Here is a 21,923-nt window from a genome sequence, read left to right as displayed (position 1 = left end):
CTGCTGGTGTTTGCCTACAATTAATCTCTGCTCATTATGAAATTAGCTAATTTTGATGCAAATCTTTTCCTCTGGAGGGAACAGATGTGGCAAAGTGGACACGGACTATGGGTTTTACATGAAAAATATGTAAAAAAATTACAATATTGCTGACGGCTCCTGTTTGCAATATTCCAGTGTTATTTGGCTGCATAGATAAAACCAAGCTCTCGGGGGGGGGGAAGGCTGGGAATGATGGGAAAAAAGAGATCAACCAACAACAAGGTGCAGGAACTCAATTGCAGTGGTGATGGATGCACCATTGCAAGAAAGGTCAGGTTAGGGACAGATCATCATGGGGGGAAAAATTACCTATGTTGTTGTTAACACCAACATGAAGACATAATCAGTGACAGACTTGCCTGAACAACACAGCTTCTTGAGTTTTACATTGGCTCTGCATTTTTATGCATGAAGAAAAAAGTCCTGTTTCTGTTCCACTGCTTCGCTCTGCTCTGGTCCCCACTTCTTCTAATTCCCAGATTAACTAAAAATGTTGCATTGCAACTCCAGAGTTTCCATATTTTGCCTCTCTTTTTCATTTCTCTCTATTTTATTGATGCATATCTAGGTGCACACCAATAAAATGCATCTGAGATTATAAACAATAATACAATAGCATCAGTCTCCCTTCCCTGGAATGATCTAAACACAGTGTTAATCTATGCATGCACTGTGTTTTAAATTATTACAGATAAACAAAAAAACATTAGTTCCACTAGGTTGCAGTAAAATGCAAACGTAACGCTACTGTAAATTTTTCTTGTGTGATTATTTTATTGTATGTCACTCAGAGTTGCTGGAGAGTTGGGCAACCTAATGAGCTTACGAATTAACATTGAAAAACTATGGCTGGATTGTTCTAAAACTATAATGTAGATGTATGGTTTGGCTTAGAAGAATATGTGAGCCTGGCCACCATTGTTTGTAGGCAGTGATTGTGAGTCAGCAGTGGAGATAAATACAAATTCCTTGTCACTTTTTCAACAAGCAGCACAATTTTGTTCTGCTTTCTCATTGGTTTCCTACATGAGATATTTTTTTTCCAAAGTGTTTGAGGGACAGGAAAAAAGCAGAAATCTATGACACTGGGTGGCAGCAGCCACCAACATTTCCACTCTTCCATCTGTGTCTGGTTGACAAGCCACTCAACATTTTAGCAGGTAGGCTATGATTAGTAGATTTTGTTGCAAAACATCAGATGAACCCTAGGGGCTCTGGAGGGGCCATCCAGATTTTTGTAGCCCAGATAGGGCACATCTAAGCTATGCTCTTAAAAAGTCAAATCATTGTGAGCTCATCTAAGTCCTTGTTCTGTCTTGGCCAGGAACATAAAATAGAGTACGCAAGGGTGCACGAATTACCTATAGCCATGGTTCACTCAATAGTGATGTTTACACAGCATGCTGTACCCGAGTTATAATTCGGATTGTCATAATGCAATGGACATGCAATTCACACAGCATGATAAAGCAGGGGCAGATTTGTATAAATGCAACAATAGTATCATGGATATATTTTACAGTAGGGTCATTTCTCTGCATGTTCTCCACCACGTCTGGCCCACAAAACCCCAAATGGCTCCTATCGGGCAGCAGAGAGAACACGCATCTCTTTACTATATTTATTGAATATCTGTATTTTTTTCAGCACAAATCTAGTATCCTTCCTGGGGGTTTTTTTCCCCTGGATATATTCTTTATTATTTTATCAGTTTTTATCCCATATTTTTAATATAATTTCGTCAACTCAAGGTGGCAAATATATGCGATATCCCTTCCTCCTCCGGTTTTCCTCATAACAACAACCTGTGAGGTGGGTCGGGCTGGGAGAGAGTGATTGGCCCAAAGTTAGTTGGCTTTCATGCCTAAATCAGGATTAGAACTTACAGTCTCCTAGTTTCTAGGTCAGCATCTTCACCACTACTTTATCTGACTCTCACAACTTCATGATTTCATGACATGGGACACCACATATATTTAATGTAAAGTTCATGTTGCTATTTCGTGCTTGTGAGAAGCACCTGCTGATTACACTTTCTTTCTCTCCATCAGTTTTCTTTTTAAATACATAATAACTTTATTAAATTCCAACCTCATTCCAACATCAAACCTTAAAATGCAAACTAATAGAAAAAGGGAATAAAAGAAGCAAATTAAAAGTGACAAAAATATATATCAAACAAATTTATAATATCTCTCCAGTGTCTTTCAACGATTCATGAATCAGCATTTTTAAAAAGATGCTCTTTTTTTTAATGACAACTCTGTATGGTTGATGGATAAATAGATCCCTCTGAAGGTTAATACCAGGATTTCTGAATTTAGCCTGGAGGAATCCCTCAAGCTCCACAATGTAATATATGACTTTCAAATTGATTGAAATCAGTATCTCAGTTTTACAGAAAACAACGTATATATATCTCACATACCAATCCCTCAGAAAAACTAATGTGGAGTGGACTGATGTCCCGTTTGAGTTGCTGGGGTCATTTTCAAGCCTTGTAAATACTTGATTGCTTGGAACTGGGGTCTTCAAACTTGTCTCTTTTATTGACTTGTGGACTTGAAGGGCCAAGTTTGAAGGCCCCTGAATTGGAAGGTGTTGCAATTTTTAATTCTGATGGCAAAGCACAAGGGTGGGGAGCTGCCTACAGAATCAGAGGCTTAGCTTGGCTACTGACCACATGCTGGTTTTCAAAGAGGGCAGGCTGTAGCAAATATTTACTAAAGGATGGACAAGAATTGTACATCTCCCATACACAACTGCTTCCTTCAGCACTGTTGCATCACATTATTTTGGACACTCTAATAAGTAGCTTACTGTTAATCCCAAGGAGTTACTTGCTAAGAGTGAAAAGATGGGAGTGCAATACATGATTAGAAGCTGAGGCTTTTTCCTCTCCTCACTTACTTTCCTTGTAACTGTCACTTTTCAGACTTACAGGCAGAAAGGGCCAAACTAATACAGCAGAATAATTTTGTTCCTGAAGCAAATCTCCTAAAGAGTTTGCCAACATCATGCATTTGTCCTGGAGCATTTTACAAAGAAACCACCCCAGAATCCATTTTATAGCACATCAACTTAATAAATATAAAACGAAGCAAGAGATCTTCCATCTTCATTATACGAAAAGTGTGACAAATCAATCCTGGGTTTTTACTTTGTGTTATGTGAAAGTTCCACTGAATCCAATTAGTGACCATCTTTATTCTTGTTCCCAAAACAATTTTGAATGTTTTTGCTAAATTCAATTAAATATCATATATGGAATTAACAACCCTTAGAAATTTTCCAGTCTTTCAGTTTTATATTTTCCATAAGGCAATAAAACCAACACTGCCTAATCTTTCCCAGTCAAATATCCTCCAAACGCTGGGACACAATTCCCAAATTATAGTCAGCATGCCAATAGGCCAGAAGAGCACACTGAGTGTCATCCCACATAATAAGAATCCTCGTTTAGAGAGGATTGCCGTAATGTACCACATGTTTGTAAAATTGTCTACTTACACTGAAGTCCCACAAAGTGGCAAAGTTCATAGCACTTGCTTCCTCTGCTCTTGGCACAGTTTTTCTAGGCAAAGACCCATATGCCTTTCCCATCAATGCCTGCATGCAAAAACAGGGGGGATGGTTTCCATCGTACAGTATTCACATCAATAATCCAACAGTGATTGAGGTCAATTTTTTTTATCATTCCACTATGTTGGAAATTGGATGTCACATATTGGGAATGTAACATGAAATTCAATGTGTAAAATCATTCACCAATAAGATCTCAAATATTCACAAACTTTAGAACTGTTGGCTTTGTATTGGGAAAGGAGAAAGGAGCTATCATCGTCTCTTTTTTAGCCAAGGAGTTTTAGGAGACAAGGAATCTGAGCCTTAAATGATCACAGTTCTACCTAGAACACATCCCAATAGTCCCAATAATCTCACTGTTTGACTATTATAATGCACTCTACAGGGGGCTACCCTTTGCCAGTTTTGGGGAGTTGAGGTTGGTGCAGAACACAGGATAGTTCTTAGGGGCCCATATTATACCACTGTTCCACAAACTGCACTAGGCACCAGTTTGCTTCTAGGTCCAATTCAAGGTATTGGTTCTTCCCTTGAAAGACCTTCACGGCATGGGTCCAGGTTATCTGAGAAAATGTCTCATCCCATTTGCCCATCCTACAGACCCTGTCAGTCAAGGAATTCTGGCTGGTGGGATCCAGGAGAAGAGACTGTTCTACCATAGCTCCCACCCTCTGGAACATCACACATCCCCTTCCCCCAAGGCAAGAATCACACCTACACATTCGGTCTTCTGAAAGGGCTTGAAGACCTGGTTCTGCCAACTGGCCTGGGGCACCAAGAAGGGGGGGTATCATTCTAGAGATGGTCAATAGACTAAGATAAAAACCCACCACCTCCCATGTGCATCCTGCTCCTTTCCTCCATACCTTTCTCAATTTTAAACCAAATCTAGTGTTACTATTTATTGTTTTAATGTTTCATATTGGTGTTTTACTAATAGTAAACTGCCTAGAGTTGGGCAGTATATAGGTTCAATAAATAAATAAATCAGCTGTGGTTTTTAAAGCATGTCCTACAAAACAAACACATGGACAAATCTATAAAGTTCACTCATAGGAGATGTATATCAGAAAACCTGGAACCCCTTTGGTTAACTAGGAATTGTTCTAGCACTGTTATTTGTGTGAAAAGAAGATGAAGGGAACTTTTCACTTTACATCGGGTATGCCTTCCAAATGCGACATTGGTCTCAGTTAACACAGCCAAAGATCAGTTTATAGAAATTGTAAGTCAGAGATTCTAGATGACCATACGGTCCACAATGCTGTTCTTCTTGACATTCCGTCTGGCTTAATTGCAAGATCCATTTGCATTGTATTTGCCCAGTTCTCACAGTGAAGCTTTATGAATCCATGATGTGATGAGAAGCTTTGTTTTCCAGCCAGTTTATTTTATAACAGATACTGATTTGGGCTAAGAGGGAATAACTGGGTCAAGGTCATTCCATGCCTAAGAGAGAATCAGACTTCGGGTTTGCTCATCCTGGTCCAGCTCATTATCCACTAAGCCTCGTTGGTTTACAGGCTCCTCACTGTTAAAATTGCTATAAAAAATATTACCGTGCTAAAATTAAACAAAAACATCATAGAGCAGGGGTGTCAAACTCAATTTCATTGAGGGCCGCATCAGCATTGCGGTTGCCCTCAAGGGGCCAGGTGGGCGTGGCATACTGGGTGGGTGTGGCCTACTGGGTGGGCGTGGCTAGAGTGTGTATGGCCTACAGGGTGGGCATGGCCAGCTCTACATCGTTCGCATCAAGGGTGCCTATGGGGGCCTGGGAAGGAGTGGGACAGATCTGAGGGTCTCTGGCAGGAGAAGGGTCTCTGGGCCAGGGCCAAGGCAGTGGGGGCCGTTCCCTCACTCTTTCCAGGATGGCTTTGTGGGCCACATGGAACCACTTCGCGGGCCGGATCCGGCCCTCGGGCCTTGTGTTTGACATGTTTGTCATAGAGTCTTAACATAACTTAAATCTGAGAACAAGGTACATACAGTATGGAAATGAAACTGTGCTCACCTCAGGCACCATGACAAGACCAAAGGTCAGCCCGAACAGAACTATATTTATTCCATACATCCATCGCAAAAATATGAAGTACGATGCAACTGAAGAGCCAAAATGACCTGTGACATATTCAGACAAAGGCAGATAAAATGACAAACTTTCCTTGTCTTTTAAAAGAGAAAAACCTGATAAAACGTTGAAGTGGGTTTAACAAATCGATATATATCAGCAAGTAACATTTTTCCATGATCATATATTACTGTTTGATATGACAAAAAACCACAGACGGATACAAAGGTAGGCTTATATGGTAAAAATTGGGCGGGATTTGGAAAAAAGTAGTTTTCAGCATCCTGTATAGGAAGGCATATTTTTTTAATAAAAACTGTGGAATAATAGTAATTTTAAACAGCAGAATGTAAACATTAGAACTAATCTAACTGGTAAGGAAACTAAGATGAACAAGGTTAGAATACAATTATAAATCTACAAGTTTATTCGTGAGCACAAAACTATTCAGCCACAGTCATAGAAATGGAAGGGCAGGGTTGTTGTGTTTTTATTTTGTTTGTTTTATTTTGCTGTCCCTGCATTCCCGTTTAATGGAGTTTTCCACATACACCTCATCCTTTTCTTTAAACTTGTAAGCATCGTTCCTTTCCTTAATTCTATGAAATCCCAGAGTCTGGGTCTCTGAGAAGAAGCCTTCACAAAATTATTTCAAAAGGATGCTTTCTGAACAAGAGTAAGGCCAAAATGTCACAGCTTGCATTAGCCTTGGTGCAGGTTGTTCTTTGGGAGAGGCTGATTTGATGTTTAGTGTATGGTTAAGGCACCACTCTAGAAACCAGGAGACCGTGAGTTCTAGTGCCATCTTAGAAACAAAGCCAGCTGGGTGGCCTTGGACCAGCCGCTCTCTCTCAGCCCTAGAAAGCAGGCAATGGCAAACCCTGTCAAGAAAACTACAGAGAGTTGCCCAGGCAATTGTCAGGAGTCAAGTGCCTCAAAAGCACTAAAAAGAAAAGAGGGAAAAATATTTAACAGGAGCTGAAGAAGATAATACAGGTAGGAATCAGCGTATTTTTCAGTACAGACAATTAGCATAGGCAATACTGACCTAGATGGAGTATCAGGCTGAATTTTTTTTTACAAGACAGCTCCTTAAATATTGAGGGAGGAGACTATATTGCAAATATTTTCAGGAAAACTTAAATTCTTCTTTCACCAGGTATGACTCCCAGCAGTGTGCCACTTATTTTTACCAAATGGGCGAGTAGGGGAAGGGCATCAGCCACTTACTTTCAATTTCTTTTATTTTCATTTCCCACGGTATGCAGGCTGTTTTAAAATTCTCAAAATCACGCTGAAACTTCATCCATTTCTGAAAAGAAAGGTCACACCGCACTGTAGCCCATTTGGATAACATCAAAAGCAAAGGAAATGAGGGGGGAAATGACAGGTCTGAAACCTCTCTTCCTATATCCATAATGCATACACAATCCATTTATCAGAATAGCTTTGGCAGTGATGTCTCTAATACCTCTGTATATTTCTGTTTCTTTCAGAATGAAACCTGGTTACCTCACCAAAGCAAGCTGCTATATTAATTAGCCATGTGGCACAAATGGCATCAGCCTATCTGAGTACAGGTAGTCCTCGACTTACGAGCACGATTGAGCCCAAAAAATTTCTATTGCTAAGCGAGACATTTGTCAAGTGAGTGTTGCCCCATTTTACAACCTTCCTTGTTAAGTGAATCACTGCAGTTGCAAAGTTATTAATCCAGTTGTTAAGTGACTCTGGCTTCTTCATTGACTTTGCTTGTGGGAAAGTTGCAAAAGGTGGTCACATGACCTCGGCAGACTGCAATGGTCACAAATACGAAGCAGTTGCCAAGAATCTGAATTTTGATCACATCACCATGGCAATGCTGGAAAGGTGTTGCCTATGAAAAATGGTCATAAGTCACGTTTTTCGGTACCTTTGTAACTTTGAATGGTCACTAAGCAAACTGTTGAAACTCGAGGACTACCTGTAATCTAAAACTTCTATTTCTCAGATATTATGAAAGACACCTAAAGCAAAATGTTTCTGTGCCCTTTCAGTACCAACACCTTTCATCCTAGAGCCATGGTAGAGAAGTAGTTAGAACGAAGTACTCCAGGCTAACTCACTGCTCACTCCAGGAGTTCAGTCCTGAGAGGCTCAAGATTGGCTCAGCTGTCCATCCTTCTGAGGTCGGTAAAATAAGGAGCCAGATTGTTGGGGGCAATATGCTGACTTTGTAAACCGCTCAGAGAGGGGCCGCATTGTGAAGCGGTATATAAATCTAAGTGCTATTGCTATCACCTGAAGCCTGGTAGATCTGTGCCTCTATCAAAACAGTTGAACTGATCTATACAGCTTAATCCACTTTATTCTGTGAACATTTCTTTTCTTATTCCTAGCTAATTTACTCTGGATGAATGTACTTAAAACTGCAGTTCTAAATACATGTTGAGGTACTTAATGTTAGTGATGTTCCTAACACTTTGCACACTGTCCTTCTTTGGACTGTTTGCAGTGTGACTTCACTGAAACATCATCAGAATTTAATACACCATTATTCAGACCCTGAAATCTGCAAGAAGCACTTGCTGATCTGATTTATTTTACTTTATTTTTATTTACTTACTTATTAAAAATACCTTGTTATTTTTATTTTACTTTATTTCTTCTTTTTCATCAATATTATAGATTGCGAACAGCTATGTCTTCAAAGTTTATTACAAAACCAGGATGGTGCTTTGCAGTATTTGTCTGATCCTGAATGCAATTGAAGTGAAAATGGAGCCATATAGTCTAGAAGAGGTATCTGGGGAGAAGGGCCTAATAAGCTATTTCAATTGAGATACTTCACAGAGTTGGAATAAGGAGAAATAAGGCTTACTTTCATCATCATCACTTTATATGCGTAAAACTTCTTTCCTTTGCCTTTACCAAGAGCCCCTTCAAATTTTTCCACAAAACGCTGGGCATCTCTAAACAAGTTTTTAAAAGAAAGAGATACATTGATATGGCAGAAATAAAAACATTGTCCTATTTGTTAACATGCTGAAACCAGTAGAAATCAGGGCAAGCTACTGTATATAAACTGGGAGCAAACCCCACACTCACTCGCCATGATGAAGTTGCCTAGTTGGGTTATGAAATGTCTGCAAGCAAATAACCAAGCTCAGAGAGCATCGAAGATTCTACAGTTAAACATACCTGACACAGAGTTACTGACAGGCACATTATGACATGTATGTACTTAGAGCTGTAGGTATATAAAGCTCCTTGAACAACTTGTCACATTTGAAATTGAAGTTCTGTGAACAATCCATTGAACCAAAATGTTAAATAATGCCAAGTGTCATCTCAGCCACTTGAGGTAGTGTCAAAAACACTGGAAATACGGAAATGGTTTTTCCATGAACACGCGTTCAGGGCAACTTCTAAATAGCACACGATGGACTATAATGAACACTATGAGTTAGCCCATGAAAGCTTTATTAAATTAAAAGAACTTTAATCTAATTACCAACACACGCTACATCAAAGTTTCATTAGCCCATGCATAATTGTCCTTAAAAGGCTTGGCTTAATAATTCATTGCAAGTGTAGGGTTACAACTCCCAAAGCATGTGGTGTCCAGTGCTGAGGCTGTTTCAGTGTTGCTACAGTGAGAATGAATTACTGAACTCAAGAGGTCACCGCTGAAGTTTTGAATAGGTGGGCCAACTTTTCATTAACAGGTCAAGAGGGATTCAGGCATCAGTTCAAATCCCACAAGTGAGAAATGTCCTACTGATATTGATCAATTTCAGCTTTTCAAGTCATCTTTTTTTACAAATATTGGATTTTCACAATGCCAGTGTTCAGCTGTGGCACCCTGAAGAGTACGACTGGAACATAATTTAAGGCAGATATTAGTTCACCTTTTCTGCAGCTTGATTTGGTCTTAGCAAATGGTAGCAATTGTCTTAACATGCTTAGATTTGGATACTAAGCAGAGTCAGGCCTGGTTAATATTGGGTTGGGAGATCTCCAAGGAAGAGCAGAACTGTCTAGATCATGGGTCTTCAAACTCGGCCCTTTTATGACTCATGGACTTCAACTCCCAGAATTTCTCAGCCAGGCATGCTGGCTGAGGATTTCTGGGAGTTGAAGTCCATGAGTCATAAAAGGGCAGAGTTTGAAGACCCCTGGTCTAGATTGCTGTCAAGAAGTAGAGTCACAAGGAGGCTCGGTTCAAAAGAGAATCTACATCTTACATTTTACCCTTTCTACATCTTAAATGTTATGATTTCCATCAAGTACTGAATAAAAAAAGCAACACGGATCTATGGGAGGAAGAATATAAAAAACAAATGAAATTCACAATTCAAACGACAGATTAATTGTTCCATAGATCAAGACCCTACTTCAAGACTTTCAGTTTCTTTTTCATATTCCAAGGTTTGTTTCGCAGAGTGGAAATCAGCTTCTTTTTCTCTTCCACAGCTTCTTTCAACTTAGCCACTTCCTCTTCTGTCATTTCCTCTTCAGAAGTAGAATCTGAGCTTTGGGGGACAAAGAGTCACAAACCATAAGGACAAGACCTTTTCTGAGCATTTATAAGGAGGGGTGGAGGTAGCTCTATATTGCTCAATATCACCAGCTGTATATTATATATATTACATGGTAAAAGATTTCCCATTGGTCAAATGTGTAAATTCTGAATCAGCAGATGCAAGTCTTGAATACTGATAATAAACAGTGATGATGAAACCCACCTAAAGGTTGGGGAGAATAAAATGTATTAATTTTATTAATTTTATTCTCAGGGTGCCACTGGTAAAAGATTGCCGGCAGATAACACCCAGGGAGAGGGCCTTTTCTGTGGGTGCGCCTACCCTTTGGAACCAGCTGCCCATGGAGCTCAGGACTGCCCCTGACCTATGCTCATTCCGCCGGGACCTGAAGACTTGGCTCTTTGAGCTCTCTGACCCAGGCTGAGGATTTTAACTGGGGTTTTATTTTCAGAGATAATTTAATCTTTTAATTCTCTTTTAACTTTGTACTTATATTGATATGATTTTAAAATGCCCTGTAAACCTGAGTCCTTCGGGAAAGGGCGGTATATAAATCTAACAAAATCTAAATCTAAATCTAAATTTATCATATATTGCTTTTCTTAAAAAATAATCGCACTTGCAATATTTGCAACTTCCCTTGCAACAAAACAGAAACTAAGCAATCGTGAAGAAATTGAAGCAACATCCTGAAAAATTAACGAAAGCCCGTTTACCAATACCTGCTAAAATTCAATCTGGTTGAATTTTAATAGGCGTGCCTGAGTCAGTTCTTATCTGTGAGCAGTGTTGCTCATCTGAGGGATACCAGGAAAAAAAGGAACTCTGTGATAGCAAATGCTTCCTTCTCTTCATCCTATTTTATGCTAAATTTGGACGGCCTTCGTGGCTGGAAATTTGAGAAAGTGAAGCCTCAGATATATAGAGAGGGATTTAGATTGGGGAAAACAGGCTTAATATCTCAGAGTCACACTAAGGAAAAAAGATGTTCTACTAAAATATTTCAGGAAAAATGTATTTCCAACATACGCAAATGTAGAAAGAGAGATGAGCTATTAAAATTAAGAACAAATGGAGACAATATTCATAAGAACCTGCATTCAGTATTAATACTGTCACGCTCAATCTATGTCTTTCCTCATATAGTTGAACTATAGCTCCCAACATCCCTCATCGTTGGAGGTGCTGGTTGGGAGCTCTGGAAGTTGCAGTTCATCAACATTTGGATGGCACATATCCCCTACCCTTCACGTATGCATCAATAGTCCATAAGTCTACCTGATTGCACCTAGAGCTTAAAATACTGAAGTTAAAAGGCAGAAGTCCAAGACATACCAGGACAAAAAGCTATCCTTCCCACAAACAGAAGCATACTAAAATCTTGATAATGAACAAACTTATGCTATTATTCCTTACCACATTATATCTATTAACCAACACCCAGATAGGCAGAAACCAGTAAAAAATAAACCAATAAACCAATCAAGGCTGGTAAATAAGCTACCACATACTGTATATACTGCCAGGAAATTTAAGTTTTCTATCTACTCATTATGTTTCCAGCTTGGTAACGAAACATCTGCAGAACATCAACAATACAGTATTGATCTACACATATTCTCCACTATTTCAATGTGATCCTAAGTGGCAATAGGAGAAGAACCCAGAAAAAAACAGAAACAGGACAAGCAGAGGGGTGAGGCTGCTAGATGGGACAAAGTACTGTATAGAAAGAGTTATGTGTTTATTTGGTGGAACATGCAAAAGATATTTAAGAAAAGGATAAAGTTTTGTCCGCAACTGTTTTTACTGGGCATTATTACTGATACTACTGTTGTGGACACTAAGCTGATGTTGAACTTAATTACGGCAGCAAGACTTTTAGTAGGGCAATATTGGAAGAAGGAAGAACTGCCGACTATAGAAGAATGGACTTTAAAAGTTTCCAACCTGGCGGAAATGGCAAAGATCTCAGCGTACTTGAAAGACCATTCACAACAGAGATATATTGTGGAGTGGAAAAAATGGATTGATTACATCCAGAATAAATATGGGACTAAAATGTTTCACTTAGTATTTGAATAAGTATTGATGTGATATTTATATTGCTTGTAGTTATTTTATAAGAGTTAAAGTGCGACAGATTTAATAGTTATTGTTGTTTGCATATGGTAGATTATGATTGTTTTTACTGTTACACCTTGTATTTAGCTCTGGGAAGTTGGGGAGGGGGGAGGGGGAGGGAGGGAGGTGTTGGGGAGGGTTGGGAAGAGGGGAGGGGGTTGGGAGGGGTTTTGTTTTGTTTTGTTAAAAATAAAATGTACTGTAAAACTTTTCAATAAAAAAAAGAAAGAGTTATGTGTTTGTACCCCTCAGTAAACCAAATGATTGCTTAACTAAAAGTTTCAGATTATTTTATAAAGAACAAACACCTGTTAGTCTGTTGGCTCAGATAATAATAATGCCACCGAGCACTATGAATAAGAAAAGAGTACCTTGATTCTTTTTTTTTCTTGTCTTGATTTTTCTTCTTCTTCTTCTCCTTCTTCTTGTCCTTGCTTCTTTTATCCTCATCCTCTTCGTCATCACCATCTTCCCTGGACTCATCCCTAATCTTCTGATTTTCTCTGTTCTTCCTGGTCTTGTGGGCTTCCCCATCCGAGTCGCTGCCTTCATTCCCACCATCTTTCCTCCGACGTCTCCTGTATCTTCTCCTGCGTTCTGCAGCCGTCTCTTCTTCATCTTCATCCTCTTCCTCAGTTTCATTTTTCTTCCTTTTTGATGCCCTTTTCTTTTGCTCAGACTGTTCCTCTTCATAGGAAGGAAGAGAGAAACACTCAGCTTTAGTCAGCACAAAAGGAACCTGGTCTCTCTTCTGTCTCTTCATCCCAGATGTAATTATTATTTTCACAGGACAATCTCATGCCCTGAATGCATTGTTTGATAGATATTCGTAATACAATGGTTGAAATGTAGGTGATCATTTTCTGAGAACTCAGCTTTATTCTCACATGTTTTAAAGTACAGCATTTCAGTCTGAAATTTGCAATTGCCGAAATAGCAAATTCTTCATAATTGTGTTAGAATGACGAAGCTAAAAATTTTCTCTAGAAGGGTTTACATGAATTCAGTGATCAACTGCGTCAAACAGTGCAAAGTACTAAGGGATATCTAAAGTACGATACTGATAACTTTGTTCCCAAACTAAGCTGTATATTGTGTATTTACTCAAAACATGATGTATTTACTGTAAACACTGAACGTGCTATAATTTTTAGAAATGATTCCCTTCTTTCCTGGCACAACAGCCAACTGCATTTTAGCTAGGGAGTTTTGAGAACCCAGACCATGTTTATGCTCAAAGTGTCTTGATAATCCAAAAAAAAAATAAAGTAAAATTAAGTAGCAGACACAGCAGCAGAAATGACAGTGTAAACCAATTTTAGCTATCTTCCAACATCCTTATAAACTTTAGATACTATTTCAGCCTTCTCTAACCATGAAGCTACCCAAATATATTGCACTACAAATCTTATTATCCCCAGCCAGGATTACTGCAGTTGACGGGCACCTTTAGCACCAACACACATGGGAAGTTCAGAGAAGGCTGTGTTTAGAGCTGAAGTTGTTTTCCACAACATAAGTAGTTACCTTCTTCACTTTCAGCAGCATTGCCTCCCTCTTTGTGTCCTTCAATATCCACTGTGAAGAAAAAGCAGATATCTGTACACTGTGAAAACTTGGTGATTGATGACATCTTGTTGAAAGAAGAGAATAAAATTCACATATATTAATTGTTATGTACACCTATGAGTTTAATTTTGAGCCCAAAATGCAATCAGTAAAATAGGCAATGTTCACTTTTATTGGGAATTCCCCACCCATCCCATGGATCAGAGATACGAATTTCCCAGTAAACCATAGAAGGCTCTTCTCTCTTTTTTTACCAAAAAGCCACCGCCATGCCATAGATCAGGGACTGCAGCCACTCCGTGGGGCTGAGTCAGGGCTAGAGTAAAGCAGGAAAGACACCGTGTTTCAATGGGTGACCTGATTTCTTCTCACTAACGTGTTTTGGTCTAAAGCAGGGTATCCATACTTGTCAACTTTAAGACTTGTGGCAGGCTGGAGAATTCTGAGAGCTGAAGTCCACAGCTCTTAACATTGCCAAAGTTGATCATCCTGGTTTAGAGAGAAGTGGGTTCCTCTCTTGCTCTCATCACTCTCCTTAGTAGTGATAACAGAAATGGGGAGAGAAGGCTCTTTGCCCATTAGGTCTCTGATTCATTGATCAACTGGGAATTGGAGAGTAATTGGTGCAATGGAAAGCCCAATGTAAAGAATTGAACCATCCAGGGTCAAGAGCAAAACAGTCCTGGGAAAAGTGCTCCGGAACCAGAGGGAGGGCCCCTGCCTCCAGCAAACTAAAGCAGCCAATAGAAGCTGGGCCCCTGATGATGTCATTAGCACATTACTGTGAAAGTGTTGTAAAGTGTTGTACCGCAAAGCTTTTGCCAGAAGAAGAGGGAAAACACTATTACTAACAAAAGCTTTGTGGTATATAAAAAAAGGTAAAGGTTCCCCCGCACATGCGTGCTAGTCGTTTCCGACTCTAGGGGCCGGTGCTCATCTCCGTTTCAAAGCTGAAGAGCCAGCGCTTGTCCGAGGACGTCTCCGTGGTCATGTGGCTGGCATGACTAGACGCCAAAGGCGCACGGAACACTGTTACCTTCCCACCGTAGTGGACCCTATTTTTCTATTTGCATTTTTACGTGCTTTCGAACTGCTAGGTTGGCAGAAGCTGGGATGAGCAACAGGCGCTCACTCTGTTACACAGCACTCTCCCTCTCTTTTAATGTCCTTGGAAGACTAACACTGGACAAGTGAGGTCAAAAGCGATAAGAATTTAAATTTAGGTTGGTTTGTCTGCATTTTTAGGAATTTTCTTCTTGAGCTGATTTTTTTAATTATCCTCCCTGTTATAAAAAAAAAGAAGTGGCAATGGTTCACTCCTAAGATGTTACATGCTGTATTTTGTTATGATTGATTTGGAGAACTAACATCAAGGTGAGTTCAGTGGTGACATTGAGCAAATCACAACCTCTATATGAAAAAGCTTAATAAAGAGAGTTTGGAGCGAAAGCCCTGCTGAGATCCAGAGCTATTTGCAAGGCTTGAACCAGGTATAAAGCCATACAGGTGGGGAACTCCAAAACTGATGAAATGTTTACTGCTGATAGGTAGATACTAAAGGAATATTTGGTGTAGACGAGGGAGTGATTCTGATGCCAACTCCAAAGCTAACAAAAAACTTCCCATAGTAGATGTGGCAAGAAGTCCAAAGCTTGAGGAGGCCTCAAGCTGTAACCCAGCTAGGTTCAAAGATGTCCAAGAAATGTCAAAACCACACCAAAGAGAAACAAAATTTGTTGTACCAATGGCTCAAGAAGAAAGGAGATGCAAGGGGACAGAATGCAAAGAGCCTGTGGGTCAAAGATCAAGGGAGAAAGCAAGGAAGTGTTGCAGGAAGGCATTTCAAGAATACATGAGAACTATAAGGTTCAGAGAACGAGAGGAGGAAGAAGCAAAACGTTTCTCAGATGCTAGCCTTGTCCTTAGGGAGGTTTCAGAGCATATTAAGATTCCCCAATTGCAAAGGAGAAAGAGATTGAATTTTTGTGATTTTGAGAGGATGGCCAGTGTGTATCCAGGTACTAAGTGGTCCATCAGATTCTCAGTTTGACTGGAAAAGCCATAAGAGATTAAATTTAAACTGGAGCAAAAAAAGTATAGAGGGGAAAAGTTACACCTTCTGCTTCTCGAAACTACAATCCATATCCAAATTCCAACAGCAACCTATGGCTGCTGTAAAAATAACAGTGGGGCACAACCATTTCATGTGGCGTTCACTTTGGCACTCAGGTGGTTTTAGTTACACACATGCAGATTCATCTTTTTCTAATAAAATTTAAGACGTCTACATTCTTTCAATCGTACTGTGTTCCATTGCTTTCCCTTTTCACGTCATTTGAAAGAAACTTAGCCCACCTGAAAAATGCAATGGCATGCATTTTCGTTGGTTAAAACAAAGATTTGATTTAAGAGCCTCCTTGCTGCTTTGCTAAACCAAGAGTGGAAGGAATGATACAAATCATGCTGCTGAGAAAAACAGAGCCACATTACATCTTGTTTTTGAGTTTGATAACAGAATAACACACATACATACGTACAAGAAATACATGGATACATATACTGCATGTATGCAAACCAGAACTTCTTTCTGGAAGGTCACTAATATGTTGGCCTTTGGGCAGGAGGGAGGATGGGTGGAATTTGACTATACACTTCCTATTGAAAGAATCATTGGTTTCCCTTATAGACAATCAAAGTCTTTGCAGTGTTTCCCAATCTTGGCAACTTTACAATGTGTGGACTTCAACTCCCAGGATTCCCCAGGCAGCACTCTACTTTAGAGGGATGAGGACAAACATCTTTCAAAAAAATATTTTCTCTTCTGGAATAAAGCATTATCTTTTATTAGCAATAATGCCTTCACTGGTTGTTCCAGAAGGACAACTCTCCTGGAAGTTCTGTAATCTAAAACTAATGGAATGGCTGCACAGTGGATTCAAATGAGTTCAAGCTTGGGGTTTATGATATACATTGCAACATACACTAAAGCAGTGGGTTCACATATATATACCCTTTGTGTGGAGACTTTGGTGCTCTCTGAGCTTGGTTGTTTGCTTGTAGACATTACATTACCCATCTGGTAACATCATCAATGCAAATTTGTTCCTGTTTATATATATAGTAGCTTTCTCAGCCAGTTTTGGTGGGAGGGTGGTTTTCACCTTGATAGTTCTTTGATTAGAATATCATTCATCATTTCCCATTCCTATAATTTTAAAAAAGATACTTCCAAACCTCTCCTTTTCCCATCATACAAAAAAGTAATCAAAGAGCAACCGACAGAAAGACTTCCTTTTAATGGTTTAAGACCAGGGGTCTTCAAACCTGGCTCTTTTATGACTTGTGGACTTCAACTCCTAGAATTCCTCAGGCAGCATGCCTGGCTGAGGAATTCTGGGAGTTAAAGTCCATGAGTCATAAAAGGGACGAGTTTGAAGACCCCTGGTTTAAGAAGACAGTTGAAGGCTATAATGATCTCATAAACCACTACAGCAGCTGTGATGGTCAATGATTAGTAGAGATTACTGATATTTCTCTCCTCCCAAATGTGAAGTGGAGAATGAAAGAAAAGGTCTTGTGGACTTCAACACCAAGAATTCCCTAGTCAGCATGGGTGTCTTAGCTTAGGTGTCTCATCATGGCTGGCTGAGAAATTCTGGGAGTTGAAGTTGCGAAGTTTGGAGACCCCTGCTCTAGCCCGTTCCTCTCAAGTGTACTAATTAAGGATGTTCAAAGTTCTGAAGAAGAAACTGGATCAGTAGATGTTCCCAAATCTTATATACACAACAAACTGGATTGGTATGAATGTTCACAAAGGAAGGTTAACATCTACCTTTGGACTGAGGGGAGTGGTTTTACTTAAAGGTAAAGGTAAAGGTTCCCCCACACATGCGTGCTAGTAATTTCCAACTCTAGGGGCCGGTGCTCATCTCCATTTCAAAGCCAAAGAGCCAGTGCTTGTCCGAGGACATCTCCGTGGTCATGTGGCCGGCATGACTAGACACCAAAGGCGCACGGAACGCTGTTACCTTCCCACCGTAGTGATCCCTATTTTTCTACTTGCATTTTTACGTGCTTTCGAACTGCTAGGTTGGCAGAAGCTGGGACAAGTAACAGGCGCTCACTCTGTTACGCGGCACTCGAGATTTGACCTGCCAAACTGCCGACCTTCTGATCGACAAGCTCAGCATCCTAACCAACTGAGCCACCGCGTCCCTTTTTTTGTTTTAGTTAGTTAGTTTTAGTTTTAGTTAGGTTTTAGTTAGGAGACACCATATCAGTTTTCTTGGGGAAAGACTAATTATAGTTCCAACCTTGCCACTGCTATTTATATTATTTCTGCTACTAAATTTATTAGGGGTTTTAGATACAGGGCAGAGCACATTGGGGACAGTTTGCCAAGATCCAGCTCAAACATGGAGCTAATTCTGAGCCAGCTGTCAAGGAAACAAGGCAAAAGCTAAGGCAAATGATGTTCTGTTGCAAGGGTAAGATTATCATCCATCTTTCTCTTTGAACTTGGTAAGTAAGACATATCGGAAAGTAAATTCCATTGAACCCAGTAAGTAAGCAGCCACTAATATTTATTTATTTATTTATTATTTATTAATTTAATTTATATACCGCCCTTCTCTCAAGAGACTCAGGGCGGTGAACAGGGCAATACATAAAAATAGGATACACGTTTGGTGTTAAAGACAATTAGTCTCAGATAAATTAACAGTTGCAATAAACATTGTAAATTAATGAAAACAAGTCCAGTGTGTTGTTTACCAAAAAATAAAAGTGAAAAATTAGAGAGAGGAGAAGAGAAACTCATCTGAAGAATGTGAATGTTATTCTAGACTTTTTAATTAAATTGAGTTTTGGCACAAGTTTTAAAGTTTTTCTGATCCTAAAAATCACTGACATTTGTATAAAATGAGCTGATGCTTTAGAAAGAAGAGATTCTAGTACTGAAACAAGAAAATTCAGAACCACACACACATACACACACCAATTTATTTTTGGAATTAGTTACATAACATTTACATGAGAAAGTATATGTTTTCCTTCAAAGAAATAATTATTCTCTAACGTAGTATGAACCAATGTTAACTTGAATTATCTTTTATTATTTCATTGCTTCATATTTTTTTAAAAAAATATAAGAGGTGGATAACACAATGGAAGGAATCAACTACAAGTGATGAAATATGAGTGGATAAATAGCAAATCTAAAACAACAACAACAAAATATTTTAAATTATTTCTTATCCATTTTATGTTGAATGTTGAGCTAAAAATGCTTGGTTAGCACAGCTGAAATCCTTAAAAGGAACTGCAAGTTTTACACAATACATTAAATCAGTTCAGTAAATTCTAGATCAAATTCTAAAACCCAAATTTTGGATGTGGCACAATTCTCTATATGATTATAATCCAAGAATGGTTCCCAATGAGAATTAAATTCTACGATGTGTCTATTTATTTTTAAAAAACAGAGTTATTCTAAATATTGAGGAAAGTCCCACAATTTAGTTATCTAGACTTCCAAAGAGTGAATTAAAGATCTTTTCCAATAAAAGATATATAAAAACTTGCAGTCATTAACATATAAAATTTAATTCGGTGTACTTCAAAGGGATATACAGTTTAGTGAAATTAAGATATCTTAGTTGCAACGGGATTACAATTTTCAAAATTTGCTCCATTCTACATTAAATTATTTTCCAATACTGTTTAATGTTACAGCAGATATGATTTATATTAACCATACGCAGGATGGGAAACAATGTAATTAAAATAAACGATCTGGTTTCTCGTGTATTTTTTTTTCTCAGAAAGGGTATGTCTTCTTTTCCATAGTAGGCAAAATCCTGATCCCAACTAGCATAATTAATTTACATGAACAATTTCCTAGAAAGCCAACTTGTAATACTATAAAACCAGATGACTTTCAAAGGAAAAATACTCTGCTGATGTTAGCAAGTTGGGAAAACTAACATTTCTCCCCATCTCACGACTGCCAAATTGCCTTGTTGTATACAATATATACAAAGTCATGTGTGTACTGAGCCTTCAAGCTGAGCCCAAACTGTGTTTTTTTTTTTTTTGCTTTCTTCTCTTCCTCTCTTAGATGGACTGCAAAACAAGGAACAGCCATGTAGAGTTTTCATTTATAAGTAAGGAGTGAAACCACCAGAATGAAAAGACAAAGCAAAAGCTATATGACCAAAGTAAGCTTCAGAGGCAGAGCAAGTTGTCTCAAAGAGAAGTAGGTGTCAAAAAGGAGTTTCCATATAACCTGCTTCACACCAGGATTGTGCACCTAAAGACTGCAGGAATAAGATGTATAATTAAAATTGTCATTACCATTACTTGGGGAGGCCGTTGGCTTCTCACGTCTAGGCATGGTGACTGTATCTCACAAGAGTGGTTTTCCTGCTGCCTGCATTGGCAATTATCAGGATAAGTAGCTCAAGATAAAGTATCTCACATATCAACATAGTTTTGTCTGCCAGTGAAAGGGTCCTACTGCAATTTCATTCTCTGAAATTGAAGAAGGGACTAATTTCCCTGGTCATTCATTTTTCATGAAAGTTTAGTTTATCATTTAAGGGCAGCATAAAAGGGTCAAGAGAGTTGAGGCATTTCTCTCACCAACAATGTTTTCTCCCACACCCCTCGAATAGAATGAGAATACTACTTCTGCTACGTTAGGAAATTTTCTAGAAGTTGGCATGGAAAAACGTAGCAGATTATACTATAAGAATTCTCTACGAAGAAAGAATCAGAGGAACTCTGAAGTCATTTCCTCACTAACATCTTCCAGTGCCTTCTAGAGCTTTCCAATCATTGTTGTGCCAAAATAAGAGTCCAGTAATGAGGACAGGCTTCATATCACTTCAACAATAGCTGGGTGATGTTATAAAGACATTGTAATCACTAATGGTGAAATGTCACCAGGCACTGTAAATGATACAGAATAAATTAGAACAGTGGTTCTCAACCTGTGGTCCACCGACCCCTGGGTGGGGGGCACAAAGTTGTCACAGGGGGTCCATGAAGGCTTGAAGAAATGTTATAATTTAAATCTTGAGTTAAGTCTTGGGGGCCCGCAGCCATGGTCCGTGGCCACAAAAGGTATTTAAAAGGTGGTCTATGGTGAAGAAAAGGTTGAGAAACACTAAGTTGGAAGATCATCCATTATCTAGTCTTGCATAATGTCATAAATGCAGTGTTCTTCACATGGATATTTGTCATCATGACAGGCATTAAAACAAGATTCCAGGTCAGTGAAAGAGCAGATATTCTACATACATGAGTTAAAAAGCGCTATCAATATAATTATTTTCCTAAAGACTTTCCTAAGACCCAGTGATGTTATCTTAATTTGATGCTCTCCCAAGATACTGACTTTGCAATCCAGAATTCCCAGCTGGTAGCACATCTGTCAGGTTCTGAAAGGCCCCCAGACAAAGTAGGCAATATGGCAGGGATGCACAAATGTGTAGCTACACTACAACTCTCAGATCTTTCAGCCATACTGGCAAAGCTGTTTGGAGTCATCTGTTACCAACATTTAGAGGATCATATATTCCCAGTCCAGCACTACTCAGAAACAACAGCCTGACTCAGTACAAAACAGTTGACTGATTTTCATTCCCCACAGAGCAGGCTGGCAGTTTTGTATTCTTCCAAAGAGATTCACAGCAAGGGCAGTGTATTCATGATCATGATTTAAGTAGGACAACACATTTAAGATTCCAAAATAGCCTAAACGAACATATCAAAACAGCAAGACCAAGAAAAACCAGCATTTTATTTGGTTCATTTTGATTTTGCCAAAATAAACCATTTTTCCCCCACAGGAAAGAAAAAAAGAAAAAAACTCTAAAAAATAGCAAAGAAATAAAGGCAGGATACTAAAATAAATAAACAAACAAACAAACAAACAAATAATAACAAAACTAAAAGATCAGTCTATTTAAGGAAAAATATATTTTGAATGCTAAAGTCTTAAA

General features: G+C 38.9%; 1 protein-coding gene across 1 annotated transcript in view; it reads right to left on the bottom strand.

Moving 5' to 3' along the window:
* The window catches only part of TMC1 (transmembrane channel like 1), a gene marked incomplete at its 3' end in the record, with an annotated part of 123,874 nt that overhangs the window by 28,504 nt on the left and 73,447 nt on the right, over positions 1-21,923 (bottom strand). The window contains exons 2-9 of the mRNA XM_083351164.1: positions 13,876-13,981; positions 12,752-13,035; positions 10,331-10,425; positions 10,075-10,212; positions 8,559-8,649; positions 6,929-7,010; positions 5,642-5,748; positions 3,553-3,651 (exon numbers count right to left, since the gene is read on the bottom strand). Of these exons, the coding sequence (XP_083207290.1) occupies positions 3,553-3,651; positions 5,642-5,748; positions 6,929-7,010; positions 8,559-8,649; positions 10,075-10,212; positions 10,331-10,425; positions 12,752-13,035; positions 13,876-13,981 (1,002 nt within the window). The remainder of the gene's footprint in view (positions 1-3,552; positions 3,652-5,641; positions 5,749-6,928; positions 7,011-8,558; positions 8,650-10,074; positions 10,213-10,330; positions 10,426-12,751; positions 13,036-13,875; positions 13,982-21,923) is intronic.

Source organism: Vipera ursinii, assembly GCF_947247035.1.
Source record: "Vipera ursinii genome assembly, chromosome: 2".
In the NCBI taxonomy this organism is placed as follows: domain Eukaryota; kingdom Metazoa; phylum Chordata; class Lepidosauria; order Squamata; family Viperidae; genus Vipera; species Vipera ursinii.
Note: the sequence above shows the minus strand (reverse complement) of the source record. Positions and strands in the feature narration are given on the sequence as shown.